This window comes from Natator depressus, chromosome 11, assembly GCF_965152275.1.
Source record: "Natator depressus isolate rNatDep1 chromosome 11, rNatDep2.hap1, whole genome shotgun sequence".
In the NCBI taxonomy this organism is placed as follows: Eukaryota; Metazoa; Chordata; order Testudines; family Cheloniidae; genus Natator; species Natator depressus.
Window position 1 is genome coordinate 16,569,727 of NC_134244.1, and position 15,237 is coordinate 16,584,963.

Consider the following 15,237-nt stretch of genomic DNA (forward strand, 5'->3'; position numbering starts at 1 on the left):
TATTCATATTTAGAAAAGTCGTCTGGTTATATAGTGCTGTACAACCACAGATCTCCAAAAACAGTGCTTTAAAAAAGAAGGCAAATATCATTAACTCTGTTTTACAGATTGGGAAACATAGGCACAAAAACACAAAATAACTTGTCCAAGATCACAGAACTGGTCAGTAGCACATCACAGCCTGGCCCTTTCCCCTCACCGCCAATGGGGAGCATGACTGGAGGCTCTGCCTGTATCAGAGGACACTTCCCAGCCAGCTCAGACCCAGTGCCAGGGCTATGAGCAGACCTTTCCTTTAGTGGTGGGTTTGCAGGGATGGGGTTGTAATCTTGTCCATCTGACATTCATCCATAGCTCTCACTCACCCACTTCTCTTCTCTGGGTCTCTCTCTCTCCTTCCTGGTTACCCTCACCCTTTTACAGGTCCCATCACCTCTATTTGCTTCTCTTTCCCTCTCCACATGGATCCCGCCCTTGTCCTACAAGTGTATGTCCCACATCCTCCTGATCACCCCTGATAACATTTGCCCCAATCTCAGCCCTCCCTTCATTCCCACCCTATCCATTTCCCAACATCCACCCCCACCACCTCTCTGCCCCTTTCAGGTCACCATTCCACACCTGATGACCACCCCCTTCCTTAACTCCTCTCCCTCCCCTTCTCTTGCTGTCCCTGGGATGCCCACTCCATCTCTAAAAAGATCACAGTCATTCACAACCTGTTCATCTCTCTCTCCCTCCAGCTTCTGGCGCTCACACAGACTTGCATCCCTTCGTCTGATGCTGCTTCTGCAGCTGCACTCTCTTACGGAGGCCTCTCCTCGCACACTCCCCACCCTGGATCAGAAAAGGGTGGGGTTGGAGGCCTTCTCCTCTCCAGTTCCTGACACCACCAACCCTGCCACCTCCCCCTTCCCTATCTTTCTCCCCTTTTGAACAGCTCTGCATCTGACTCTCCTCCCCTCTCCCACTTCATGTTGCGATCATCTACCATCCACCCAACTCTTCCCCATCAGCTTCCTCTCTGACTTTGACTGCTGGTTCTCTCTCTTCAACTCCTCACAATCTTCCATGCTCATCCTTGGTTACTTCAGCTTCCATGCTGATGATCCATCCAACCCATTAGCAGCACATTTCCTTGCTCTCACTTCCTCATTCACTCAGAAGCCCTGGTTCAGCTCTCCCGCTCACCAAAAGGGCTGTCCACTTGACTTGGCCTTCACCAATTGCTGCGCTCTCTCTCTGATCTCTTTGTTGCTAAGTCCCCCCTCTCCGACCATCACTGTTCTCTCTGTTAGCCCCACTTGCCCTGTCACTCAGTTTTTCCATGACTTCCAGTTCACCAGCATCGATCACTTCTCGTCTGCTTTCTGCCCTCATTCACTGCCTTCTTTTCTCTTTCTTCCATTGATATAATTGTTGATTCTCTCCATTCTTCTCTTTTCTGCACCCTTAACTCTTTTGTCCCCCACTCCCATCACAAAGTGCACTCTGCCAACCCCCATGACGGACTTACCACCAACATCCACTTCCTCTGCTCCTGCGCTTGCACTGCAGACAATCTCTGGTGGAAATCCTCTGACCACGTTGACTTCCCATGCTACAAATTTGTTCTTTCATCCTTCAGTTCTGCCATCTTCCTAGCTAAACAATTTCTCCAACTTCACTGAATCCCAGATGCATTTTCACCACCTTTGACTCACTCCTCAAAACCCTCCCCTGCACAGGATCTCAACAATTTCTTCCAGGAGAAAATTGACAAAATAAAATGGGACCTTCTTCCTGTCCCCATTCTACCTATCGTCTCCCATTCATTGTTGAAATGTCAGCTCCTGTCTTTGATTGGCCCATGATGCCAGGCTCCATCACCCACTTGTTAAATTTTTAGACAACCACCTTTGTGCTTTTTTACCAGGCTGCCCCTCAGATTTGAGAGTTGCTCCTTGTAAACATCTTCAAAACTGCCTATCATGTTGACCAATACTGTCTCTTAGTTTCCTTTTACTCCCCTATCTGTCTGCCTGTAAACATCCATTGTCTCTCAGCTTCTACTAAGGCTATGTCTACACTACCACCTATGTTGGCAAAACTTATGAATATTCTGTCCCCCTGAGTGACACAAGTTACACCCACATAAGTGCTCGAGCGCACAGCACCATGTCAGCAGGAGAGCTTCTCCCTCCAACATAGCTTATGCCGCTCATGAGGTGGTGTTTATGCCAACGGGAGAACTCTCTCCCATCAGTGTAAAGCATCTTCATCACATGCACTGCAGCGGTGCAGCTGCCGTGCTGTAAGTGTAGACATGCCTTTAGACTGTAAGCTCTTTGGAGCTCGAACCATCTTTTTAATCTGTCTTGGGGGCTCCAGCTCCTTGACTGGGGCTCCTAGAAGCCACAGTAATACAAATAATAATAAATAATAAAACTCAGACAGTCCATCCAGAGCTCCATCCACCAGACTACACTGGGTCCCAATAATAACTATATTATAATTATTTGTTATAATTTCTTTGAATTCTTCTAGTGCCTACAGTGTGCTAGGCACTGTCCACCCACACAGGAAGACTTCGAGCGTATCTACACATACCATGCTGCAGAAGCACAGCTGCATTGTTGTAGTGCTCAGTGAAGATGCTACCTATGCCAACAGGAGAGCTTGTCCCATCAACCTAGGTATTTCACCTCCCTGAGGGGCAGTAGCTATGGTTCATGGGAGAAGCCCTCCTGTCGACATAGCAGGGTTTACACTAGGGGTTATCTCCGTATAACTGCATCCCTGAGGTAGGGTTGCCAACTTTCTGATTGCAGAAAACTGAACATCCCCCACCCCCTGCCCTGCCCCTTCCTGCGGCCCCAGCCATTCTGAGGCCTCACTCCAACCCCCGGTCCCTTCGTCACTTGCTCTCCCCCACCCTTGCTCACTCGCTCATTTTCACCAGGATGGGACAGGGGATGCAGGAGGGGGTGAGGGCTCGGGTTGAGGCTGCGTGCTCTGGGTTGGGGCTGTGGATGGACTTTGGGAGTGCAGGGTTTGGAGTGCAGGAGGGGGCTTCAGGGTGGGGCTGGGGGGTTCAGAGTGTGGGAGGGGGCTCAGGGCTGGGGCAGAGGGTTGGGGTTCAGGAAGGGATGCAGGCTCTGGGAGGAAGTTTGAGTGTGGGAGGGGTCTCAAGGCTGGGACAGGGGGTTCAGGTATGGAAAGGGGTTCGGGGTGCGGGCTCCAGGCAGCGCTTACCTCAGGCAGCTCCCAGGAAGCAGAAATGTCCCTCTGGCTCCTAGGCACATGGGTGGCCAAGGGGCTTTGCGCACTTCCCCCGTCCACAGGCACTGCCCCTGCAGCTCCCATTGGCTGTGGTACCTGGCCAATGGGAGCTGCGGAGCCGCCACGCGGGGTGGCACCTGCACCGTGGGCAGGAGCAGAGCACGGAGCTCTCCTGGCCACCCATGCACTTAGGAGCCAGAGGGATATGCCGGGAGCAGTGTGGAGCCGGCCGCTGAGGCCAAACGGATTTTTAGTAGCCCGGTCAACTGTGCTGACTGAAGCCACCAAAGTCCCTTTTCAACTGGGCATTCCGGTCAAAAACCAGATGCCTGGTAACGCTACCCTGAGGGTGTGGATTTTCCATCCCCCTGAGCGACATCGTTATACTGAAATAAGTCTGTAGTGTAGACCAAACCACAGTCTCTGCGGAAGAGCTATCTGTCAAATGGGAATAACTCTACCTCCCCGCCGGGAGATGTTGTGAAGTTTAACATTTATAAGAGCATTTGATATGCTCACATGAAAGGCAGTATCTATAAAAGCAAGTTGTTCTTATTAGTCTCCAAAACAACTTACAGTTTACCCATAAGATACCAAGAAATTAATCTCGACATGTTAAATTTCAGGCTCTGATGCTGAAGAAAATGGGCGTTACTTTCTTGTAAAATTTGTTTAACACAATGGTTTTAAGATTAAAGACCAGAATAGATTAAACTGCTCACTCTTTAACATTCTTTAGGGAAAACTTTATCTAACATCCATAGACCCATATTTTACACTGCCTCAAAAACCATCTCTCTTTTAGCAGGCAAATACTTACGATTACAATCCAGGAAACTGCTAACCTAACAGTAAGTACAGTTTATTATAACTTTCCTATAGATTTGTTTATACATACTTTACAATGATTTCTTTCTCAAAAAGGTCATTCATTTAGAAGTTATGAATGGCAAATGCATTATAGTGTATATAGGTAAATGCATAAATATACATGCTTAAGCATCGGCAAATATGAAGCATATCTCACACACACACAAAGAGATTTATATCTTTTTATAAAAAGAAGGTGAAATTAAAAATGGAAAGTCCTGAGTTGATGGATCAATATTAAGATTTCTAATGAAGTGTGATCCATTGCAAACACATATAGCCACTTGACTATGAATGACAGCTCACAAAACTGATTTTTCAAGGTTTCATTTCACCATTAGGAATTACTTGTGCACAATTCCACTTTTGTTCCTGAAAAGTGTTATACAATCACTGTGCAGGTATACTGCGGAACTGAAACGAGAAAGTGCTGATACGAAACCATTTCTTACAGTATAAAATAAAGATATGTTTAGCATTTTTTTCTATTTTTTGTCCAACTCTTTTCTAGTTTCTCTTATTTCTTTTCAACTCTCATTCCTTTTTAACTACCTGTTTCTCTTCCACCTGGCATCAGTCAGAATCACCGCAATAAAACTGATCTTGATGTTAGCTAGATAACAGAGTAGCTACTTTTAAACAGTTTGGAAGGAAAAAATTCTTTATATTTAAAATTGGTTTCCTTCCTTAAGCTCTTTCTCTGTAAGCATGCAGGTAAATGTGCACCTTCTGACTAAGATGGGGCTGCTCTTTCAAAGGAAGAGCTGCAGACTGTCGGCAGGAAGGACAAGATGGTATAGAAATGTAATATGAGCAAGCTGTGGAAATGGAAGAATTACATGCGGTTGTCAAAGTCTTAGCATTTTCATCTAGAAAATTCCAGCTCACAGAAGTTGACTGTTATGTCATGTTCACTGTAAGCACGTGTGTGCATTGCTTGGTATTTTTGTTTTATAAAATACAAATAAGCACACTGGCGTAAACCAAAAGTGAAGGTGGGTACAAATGTGACTGTACATGGTGTGGTGGCAATGGAATCCAATATGCATTTAGGGAGTAAAACCCAAAACATTCATATTATGTCCCACCCCAATTTACCTCTTTCATCTACATGCACCTAATCCTCCTAATTGTTCATTACCCTTCTTCAATCTGACATGGCTAGATTACCATTTTTGTAGGTACTGTCTTTTTATAGAAGAGTCAAATACCGGTGGATTAGATAAACATGCACAAAGTGTATAATTTATTTATGTGTATATTACAAGCCTTCAACTCATGGATTAATGACAAGTGGCTGTAAAAAAAAATAATGTTTTTTTTCTTTCTTTAAGCTTCTGTTCCTAGGTGGCCAGTTCCAAAAGCATATGTTTGACATGTCTCACATTATTAACATACCTCACACATTCCACTATCACCTCTGTACAATGCTTCAATGGACAACAGGAACTGAGCAATATAATTCAATGTGTGGAAATACTCTAAATATCTTATGCTGAAAACAATGATATGGCATCAGACTGCTGTTGGGACAAAATAAAACATATATAGTAAGTCTACACAAGCCTATTAAAGTACTAAATGCACAACATTTTTCTTCTTGCATTATTACGCTGCCATAGATAGCTTTCCCATTAAATGCCATTTCCCATAATAGTGACGTGTGATATTTTTGTTACATACTGTCCAGGACAATTCAGAATGGAACAATCATTGATTATCAGTTGGGAACCTGGTCTTTCAAATCAAGCATAATGTCTTCAATAGTGCTATTCTCAGTTTACACAGAAGTGAGCTGTAGCTCACGAAAGCTTATGCTCAAATACATTGGTTAGCCACAAGTCCTCCTTTTCTTTTTGCGAATACAGACTAACACAGCTGCTACTCTGAAACCTATAAGAGATTAGTTTTCTAAGCAATCTATATAGGCGCAGGTGCAATTATTTTTGCATGTGTGGAAAAAAATCTAATTTGTCTACACAAATTATGTATTTAAGCATCTATCTACCCGGACCTCAAAGCTGCAAACTATTACCAAAGCAAATAATCCTTACTCATATGAGCATTCTCAGTGAAGTCAGTACTCACTTGAGCAATGAAGATTTGTGTGTGTAAGAGTCTGCAGGATTATGTCCTTGATTTGACAGAAGATGCAATTTTCCTGTACAAATCCGATTTGTTGTGGATGGAAAACTGTATACCCAGTTCTGGAGGACTGAGAGAAGCCCCTTTAAAAATGCATCCCTCAAACTACTTTCAGGTAAGACACCTAATGTGTGTTTTGCAACTACAACAATGGACCTTGAACACAAAAAAAAGGCTTTATTATTTCCTTAAGGAGCAGTCAAATTATTAAAGAATGGTTGATATTACTTTTTATTTGTTTAAGATGAGGTAGATCCTACAAAGTGCTAGGCACTGGCTAAACATATGTTTATCCATCCCTACCGCATAGATCTTACAATGTAAAAATGGATGAAGGTCGGGGTAAAGGAGAAGAACATATGGACGATATGTTGCAGTACACCATGCCTTACACAGAGACCATGTGTTCCTGAAATGCCACTCAGTTGCCCTTTCTATATGACCCACCCATAATCTGATCCAGAAACGGGCTTATAAAGGTCAAGGGGCATGATCTATTGGAAAGTCTATGTCATTAAAGAAAGTTGAGAACTGCAGAAATGTTAGCTTAATTCCTTTCTTCTGAAGCGCACAGTATAGACCTGCCTGTGGAGAGACGTGAGAAGCAAGCATTCCTGCTCTTCAGTACCTGTAATTTTCATATAGATTTTTGGTTTTTTATGGTGATAGGGTGTCATAAATATAAAGGGAAGGGTAAACCCCTTTAAAATCCCTCCTGGCCAGAGGAAATCTCCTCTCACCTGTAAAGGGTTAAGAAGCTAAAGGTAACCTCGCTGGCACCTGACCAAAATGACCAATGAGGAGACAAGATACTTTCAAAAGCTGGGAGGAGGGAGAGAAACAAAGGGTCTGTGTGTCTGTCTATATTCTGTCTTTGCCGGGGATAGACCAGGAATGGAGTCTGAGAACTTTTAGTAAGTAATCTAGCTAGGTACGTGTTAGATTATGATATCTTTAAATGGCTGAGAAAAGAATTGTGCTGAATAGAATAACTATTTCTGTCTGTGTATCTTTTTTGTAACTTAAGGTTTTGCCTAGAGGGGTTCTCTATGTTTTGAATCTAATTACCCTGTAAGGTATCTACCATCCTGATTTTACAGGGGGGATTTCTTATTTCTAATTACTTCTATTTTTATTAAAAGCCTTCTTGTAAGAAAACTGAATGCTTTTTCATTGTTCTCAGATCCAAGGGTTTGGGTCTGTAGTCACCTATGCAAATTGGTGAGGCTTTTTATCCAACATTTCCCAGGAAAGGGGGGGTGCAAGTGTTGGGAGGATTGTTCATTGTTCTTAGGATCCAAGGGTCTGGGTCTGTAGTCACCTAGGCAAATTGGTGAGGCTTTTTACCAAACCTTGTCCAGAAAGTGGGGTGCAAGGTTTTGGGAAGTATTTTGGGGGGAAAGACGTGTCCAAACAGCTCTTCCCCAGTAACCAGTATTAGTTTGGTGGTAGCGGCCAATCCAAGGACAAAGGGTGGAATATTTTTTACCTTGGGGAAGTTTTGACCTAAGCTGGTAAAGATAAGCTTAGGAGGTTTTTCATGCAGGTCCCCACATCTGTACCCTAGAGTTCAGAGTGGGGGAGGAACCATGACATAGGGAGTTTGGTCAGTCATGATAATTCAATATTTTTTTCAAACCTATTAAATTATTATTTGCTTTTTATTTTCTTGGTGGCAAATTTTTTTTATTTTGCTATTAGTACACTATAGCAGTGTGATTCTGCTATGGGATCTATTTTACTTGCAGTGTTGACAAGATGGGCCAAGAGTGTAAAGAATAAAAACAGGATAATTGCCCTCGGGGGGAGGGGAGAGAAAGGGGGGACTTTGTTCACTGCTAGACCCTAAAAATATTTGCTACAGATCTCAGAGTGAAAGATCATTATTCATAATACTGCTAGCATGGTAGTAAGATTTGCAATCGCTTCAGAAAAGCTATAAAAAGGATTAGAAGTTTAAAAATATTTTATTAATACATTTTGCATTTGATCCTAGGTAAACTGAAGGGTTTTGGTATCTTTGTTCTTTTCTACTTTGCGCTACAATTGGATTTCATATGTTAACATGGCCATATGTCCCTGAAACCATTTGGACGTCATGGATCTGTTTCTCACATACACTCAGGTAACATTGCTCTGGCAGTGTAAGGGACCAGTGAAAATGGGTGTAGCTGTAATTTGCACCCAGTTAGAGGCACATTAACATCCCAAGAAAGATGTAAAAGGGCTTTGCTGAAATGAGACTCAGCCCGCATGAGTCTATATTAAACAAAAGCTTATTGGTGCATGAAGAAATCATACACGTACAAGTCAACTATTCATCACGTTCACCTGCAGCAGCAGTAGCCTCAGTATTTAACTCACTAAACCCCAGCTATTTTCAGTCAAACTTTACTGAGAAAAACTATTCATCATACTCCTGTGTATTCTGCTGCCCTTTTCAAACTATTTTTCTGCTGTTCTTTTGATAGCTCGTTTCTACTGTACACAATACATCAATGGTTAAAATGTGAAGACCCAAAATAACTCAACATGTCACTGTTTGCCATGCAGTCTGCTGCACTGGATAGAATGCAATGGGAGTTTCAGAACTTCTAATTAGGACAGGAATTACGTCAGTGATAACAGAAAGTGTCCAAGACTCAGTTTACTGGACAAGTGGGTCATTCTGTGTATTTGTGTGTGTGAATTCAGAATTTCGGGTTCCATTAGCAGCACAAGAAATATCTACTCCATACAAACATATGATGGTATCATCATACTAAGTGTAGCAAGGAGTGAGCAGAGATGTAAAGGGCCTGTGTGTCAGAGAGAAGCATAAAGAACACCACAAATAGAGAAAACAAAGAACTATTTTATATAGACAAAACAACAAGAGGCGTTAACTTATGCTTTTACATGTTCTCCTTCGATTTTACAATTTCTCTACCAATATTTTCCATGCTACTTGTCAAAATATAGTTAGTAATATTCACTGTGAATTCTACTGCTTATTTCACATATAGCTTTCAGTGATAGGGCATTCTACAATAGGTCTGTTACTAATTTTTCAACATCATATTTCCCTTACCATGTAGTAACCACTGGCTTAGCTTTTCTAAGGCACATCTTACACCTGACACTAAATAATGAGCAGAAAAATGAAATATAGTTTAACTTATGGTATCAGTAATGCTATGTTTGTTGCATAATGAAAGATGTCTAGAAGACTCTGAATCATGTTCTCTCTCCTTTTGAAGAATACTGACTTGTTTTTTAGTCGTGTATCAACATTTTTTGTTTTGGTTTAAAAAGTCCAATCAAATGAATTTAGGAAGTGTTGCTGTCAGTGAAAAATAAGTATAAGTTATGTCAAATATAATGTAGGAATACTTTACAGTGCAAGTACCATTACTGCACGGTACACTCTGTTCCCTTATTATTCTCAGTGCTAGACCTGCAGAGTATGAAATGATTTGAAGTGATTTAATATTATATACACTTGCATGCTTTGAAGTGGGCCAAGGCAACTGCAATTCATCATTTTTGTGACCTTGAACATTTAAGCATGAAAAAAACCTGGTCATTTATGGTTGACAAATACCATTATGAATTGCATGACTAGTCATTAAGAACAGAGGTCAGTCCCCAACCCCTCCCTGTCTACATATAGTTTGCATTATTCTCTGTACTCTATTAATTGTAGCCTATAGATAAAATGACATAGTAGATATATACCTGTTATTCCCTCCTCTCTCAGTTACTCAAAAGGTTACAGTTTTTACTTCCAGCAATTAACTGTAGAAAACCTAGCTGATAATTTTCTAATATAGGTCTTTCAGACATTCCTTTTTAAAAATAAATAAATTCCCAACTTTTTCCATTATACAGAGTAAAGAACTAGATTTTGTCATGCCACTTAGAATTAGTTTGCACCCCAGTTAGCACTGCACAGTTTTGCGTTATGTGAAAAAAGAAGTATTGCATTGTACTTTTTGCAGATTTCCACATTAATCTGTGGAAAAAAAATAACTGATGCAAAATTTCCTCTTGTGGTACTTTCTCTCTAGAACAGAACTGAGAAAAATAGCCAAACACAGGGACATTATATTATATTATTCCAGGAAAAATCACTTATATTTATAGAGATCATTTTTACTGCATACAAGTATATTTAGGGGTTACTTTTTCCTTATTAAAGAGACTAGAACTTCAGCTGGCAAGTCATTTTGCATTAATAGAAAACTTTACCCCTGTGTAAAAAACAAGGCTTTGACAGAAGAGGGGGAAGAAGATGGCAAAAAATCTAGCGGATTATTGCCATCAGAAATGCCCATCGTTTACCAGAACTACAATACATACACACGTGCAGTAACAACGCACGATGAAAAGAACCAAAGTAGGAACCAGATAAGTTAACAATGTGAATGAACTATTAGCCCCATGCCAGTCAGAATTGGTTGAAGAATGATACAATGATTAATAAAACCTCAAGATTATACTGCACTTCTAGATCATCGCACCACAGCCTTTGACCCTCCCATGCAGTAAAGAATCAAAAAATAAAGTAAGATCTTCCAGAACAACATATTTTCAATTAACCAGAGAAATTAACATGAGAAACTTTCACATGAATATACATCTGGGTTTCACTTAACAAACCATTTGTAAAAAATGGATTTGGACCTTAAGATCAATTAATCAACAAATGTTCATTATCTCTGCTGCAACTTTAATGCCTCTGGGGTTTTTATGTTTTAGTTAAAGGATATAAAAGGTGGCAAATCATCAGACACAGTTGCCAGATGCATAGTAATTTCAGGGTGCTGGTTTGCGCTTTTCAATAGCTTGTATAGTCTTCTGTAATTTCTTTCACCACTGACCAGATGATAGTGCAAACTCGCCCCAAGTTTTGGAAACTTTCTGCATTATACCAAGATTCTCAGACACTAAGATTAAAACTACCAATGATAAATGACCCTGTAGTACTATATTCACTACTATGTTCTCCCATTAAAATCCTTATGCAGCTTCCTATACACAAATTCTTAACTCTGATTCAACCTTCCTTCCAAACCCAATCCAAAGACGCTCTATTGGTAGCAAACCCAGCATACACATTAAGGTGTGTTAAATATATGGAATTACAATGTACATGCTACACAACAGGGGAATAAAAGAAAGAAATGTTGCCCCTACCTTGATTGGCTTAGATGACTGACACTTGATATGATGGGACACAGTTGCTGTTTGGTTCATGTTTCAGCACCCTGGATAGCGCACAATCCCACAAGGAGTTGGCATGGATGGCTAGAAATCAGTTCTTTTCTCTAGCAGACTTTGCTGCTGGTGGTAGTGCTGCTGCGGCTGCTGCAGGAGTGTTTCTTACTCTAGACTGAGAGAGTTGGTATCGTACTTAGCTTCAGAGTATTCATTCCGTTCATCACCCTCGGCACTCCTGGCGATGTGCAATAGCAAGCTAAAATACTGCTTCGATTCACTTCCACTGAACCTTTCCAGCACTGAGAATGTGACAGCTACACAGCTCAGCCAATGATCTTGGCTCCCATTCTCTCTGAAAGGGCTGAATACCAGAGAAAGCACGCCAGATTAATTGCAGGTCCGTTGCTTAATGGGGCACTGAAAAATCCCCCTCCCACCCAATTCAATAAGATAGTTTCAAAAAGTTTATGTTCTTCTGAGTATTTATTACAGGGATTATTTTTCGCATGCTTCACCCTTTTTCTGTGTGGGTTTGTTTCCGTTGATTCTACTGCTTTCCCATTGCTGCAAGAGTGACACAAACATCATCAGATATCACAGATGCCAGATTGTGTACATCAGTGTCACATGCACACACTATGCCAATATAGCATGTTCCTCTTCCCAGTTTCCTGGGATGTGCCCATGGCTGTAGAGCCTGAAAGGGAGAAACAAGAAAATATTATTCCTCTAAATCAGGAGAAAAGGAACTCAGGCTGGACTTTGCTAGCTCCCTTCTTGCCAAAGAACTTTTCTTGGGCTATTGGATTGTGTCATGTCCTGAAAATATCCCCTCCACATTTCTGAAAAGGACCAACAACTAAATAAGAGATTGCTCCCAGGGGACCCACCCTAGGTTTTATGACAAACCCAATGGATGCTGAGACAGAACTTTATTTGTATTTGTATTTATTTGGTTTTCCACTGAATGCATCCAATGAAGTGAGCTGTAGCTCACGAAAGCTTATGCTCAAATATATTTGCTAGTCTCTAAGGTGCCACAAGTACTCCTTTTCTTATTTGTATTATCATAGTTCATAGGAGCCCTACTTATGGATTATGCCCCATTGTGCCAGAGGCTGAACAGACAAAACAAAAATATGGTCCCCGCCCCAAAGATCTCTCAATCTAAGCATAAGACAAGAGAGCACAGATGGATACAAACAGATAGGGAGTACAAGGAAACAATGTGGCAATATTGGTGAGCCAATAGGCTCTGCACTCCAACAGTCTAATCCTTGTCAAGTCCCCTTTCCCCCCATAGGAATCGCAGCAAAGGGGTTTTCAGGAGGGATTTGAAAGAAAACAATAAAGTGGCTCTACGGATGCTTATGGAGAGTTCCATGTATGAGGGGCAGCATGAGAGAAAGTGGGCAGTTGAGGGTAACATCATTCCCAGCTGTAGAGCTTGTCAGAGAGCTGGTGTTTAGCAATCCCTGAAGTTCATACCCCTTTAAGTCATCTCATATTGGGCATGCAAATTCAAAATTCATTTTTCCAATTTTGGCCCAGGCTCACAGGCCTGGGAACCACAGTAAGCTGATGAGACAAGAGGCTTTCCTGTGGAAGAAACTGCCAGGGATTCCCTGAGACAGGGAACAACCTGAATACAAACTGTGCATGGATTTTTGTATCCTCTACGAACAAACCGCTTGACTACTCCATGGACAGCTTGCGCAGGTCTCTTTGAGGAAAGGAAGGGCTTTAGATATGGACTAGACTATATTTCTTCTGCTGCTGACCCCTTCTGACAAGAGTAGTGTCCGCTCAAGTGAGGTTTAGAACACCACTGCCCAGGGGCAGCCCACTGACAGAAATATGCCCAAAGTTTCTGAAAAAATAGTATCTTCCCAAGCGAGACAGGAGCCTCCTAGGTGCCATGTCCCTGTTAACAATTAGCCTGCACAGCCCACTCCCTTCACCTTGCTTCATTTTACTGGATCATGAATAATAAAAGCACCATGTTCAGCAAGCGTATTTAATAGCTCAGTACTGCTCTTTCACCACCCTCATCCACATCCAGGCAGGACTGAAACATAATGGATTTAGTTCCAAAACAATCACAGAAAACTATGACTTTTAAATACACATTTGACTTTGTAGGTTTCTAAACTGATATTGGGGGGAAACACAAGATAATATTATGTGAAAAAAGTCTTTTTCAGGCTAACAGGATCTCTGTAAACTTCCCTACACCATGACTCCTACTATTTATGTTCACAATGCAAAGAAAATCCCCACTAGATGGTTGCAGAGATTATCAGATATTGGGACTTGGGGTAAATGGAAGAACCTCTGGGGAGTCAACAGTACACTTTTTTTCTTGAATCAGAAACACATTTAGTATTTAATAAGGTGTTGGCTACTTTAAGTCAAGAGAATGAACTAATGAGATTTTTAGTGGGACTAAAATATATATTGATTTTATAAGCTTCAGTAGGCACTACACAAGTTTTTATGCCCTGTTTTATGATTTGCAATAGCTGATCTCCTGTGTTAGTTTAAAGTCTATTTTGGTGGCTAACTCATAAAATGCTTCCTTAAACAACAAAAGAAAAAAAGTTTAAAAGGCTGCCAAAGATTTAAGAGATCAATAATTTGCCAGCTTTATATGTAGATGGCCTTCTACAAATTTTAATTTATGTACCCCTAGAACATACATATATTGCTGATTAACCTCCCAGTCTTATTAGATATAACCTAATTATAAGTATAACCCTAACAAGGGTGACCAGACGTAGTAATGACTCTGTAAGTGCACCATTTATCATTATAAAATATCTCAGAAACAATTTAGATCAATAGAATGGGGTTCCACAAAGTGCTGACTGAAATCCTCTAGAGCGTTGGTCTATTGCTTAATTCTCTGGTAATGTCATTCATTCCCATCCTTTGGGTTTTTTTATGCGGTCTTTAATCCTTTGTAGTGTGTAATCCTCTTTGATAACTGGCTGCTTAACAAAATGCAGTTCTTAACACTGCTCCTGGGTTGTTGACTGCTAATGCAAGTATCCATGCTGCCCCATGAGGAGGTTTTCAAGCATCCATGTGCTCACAGGGTTCAATTAAACAACAGAGATTACCAAAATATATTTGAGAATATTAAAGCTTAGAACAGATACCTTTATTGCACTTTGCAATAGAACGGGTGGTAACTGTACCTCTCAGTACACTGAATGCACCTCTTTCCTTAACTATTTAAAATTATTAAGAAATTGCCGTGACAGTTCATAATATAAACTAAACTTCCTATTATTGTACGTCCTGTAATAAAAACACTCATGACCACCCCATCCCTGGAACACAATAAGCGATTGCAGTCATCCACTTCTGCTATTAGAGACACTGTTCCCTGAGGCTCCTGATAACTATTAAAGGCCTTCAGTACCCCACTGTCAGTACCACCTGATATAGCTCCCTTGCCACATATTTTTTCTCCTCCTTGCTTTCTTTCTAAACCTTATGTTCCTTCTGAAAACTTACTGTATTTTAGAACTCCAGTTTTCTAATTTAATTTGTATAACTGATGTGCTACAAGAACAACAAAAGCAAACCCGTATCTCCAGTTAGGTACTCCCCGTGGAACCAACCCGCTTTCCTGCCGCTATTTGCTTTCTTTTGTTAACATAGGCATACGCTGAAGTTTTCTTTTGTTGCCTTCCCACAAGCTCAAGGCCTGATTTTGAATTCACTTATTCTGGCGTTGACGTTGTTGTTACT

At 41.1% G+C, this 15,237-nt stretch overlaps 1 protein-coding gene across 1 annotated transcript in view; it reads right to left on the bottom strand.

The window, feature by feature from the left end:
* The window catches only part of DPP10 (dipeptidyl peptidase like 10), an 860,783-nt gene extending 849,030 nt beyond the window's left edge, over positions 1-11,753 (bottom strand). Inside the window, exon 1 of the mRNA XM_074967232.1 lies at positions 11,455-11,753. Within this exon, the coding sequence (XP_074823333.1) occupies positions 11,455-11,514 (60 nt within the window). The 5' untranslated portion in view covers positions 11,515-11,753. The remainder of the gene's footprint in view (positions 1-11,454) is intronic.
* Between the last annotated feature and the right edge of the window lie 3,484 nt (positions 11,754-15,237).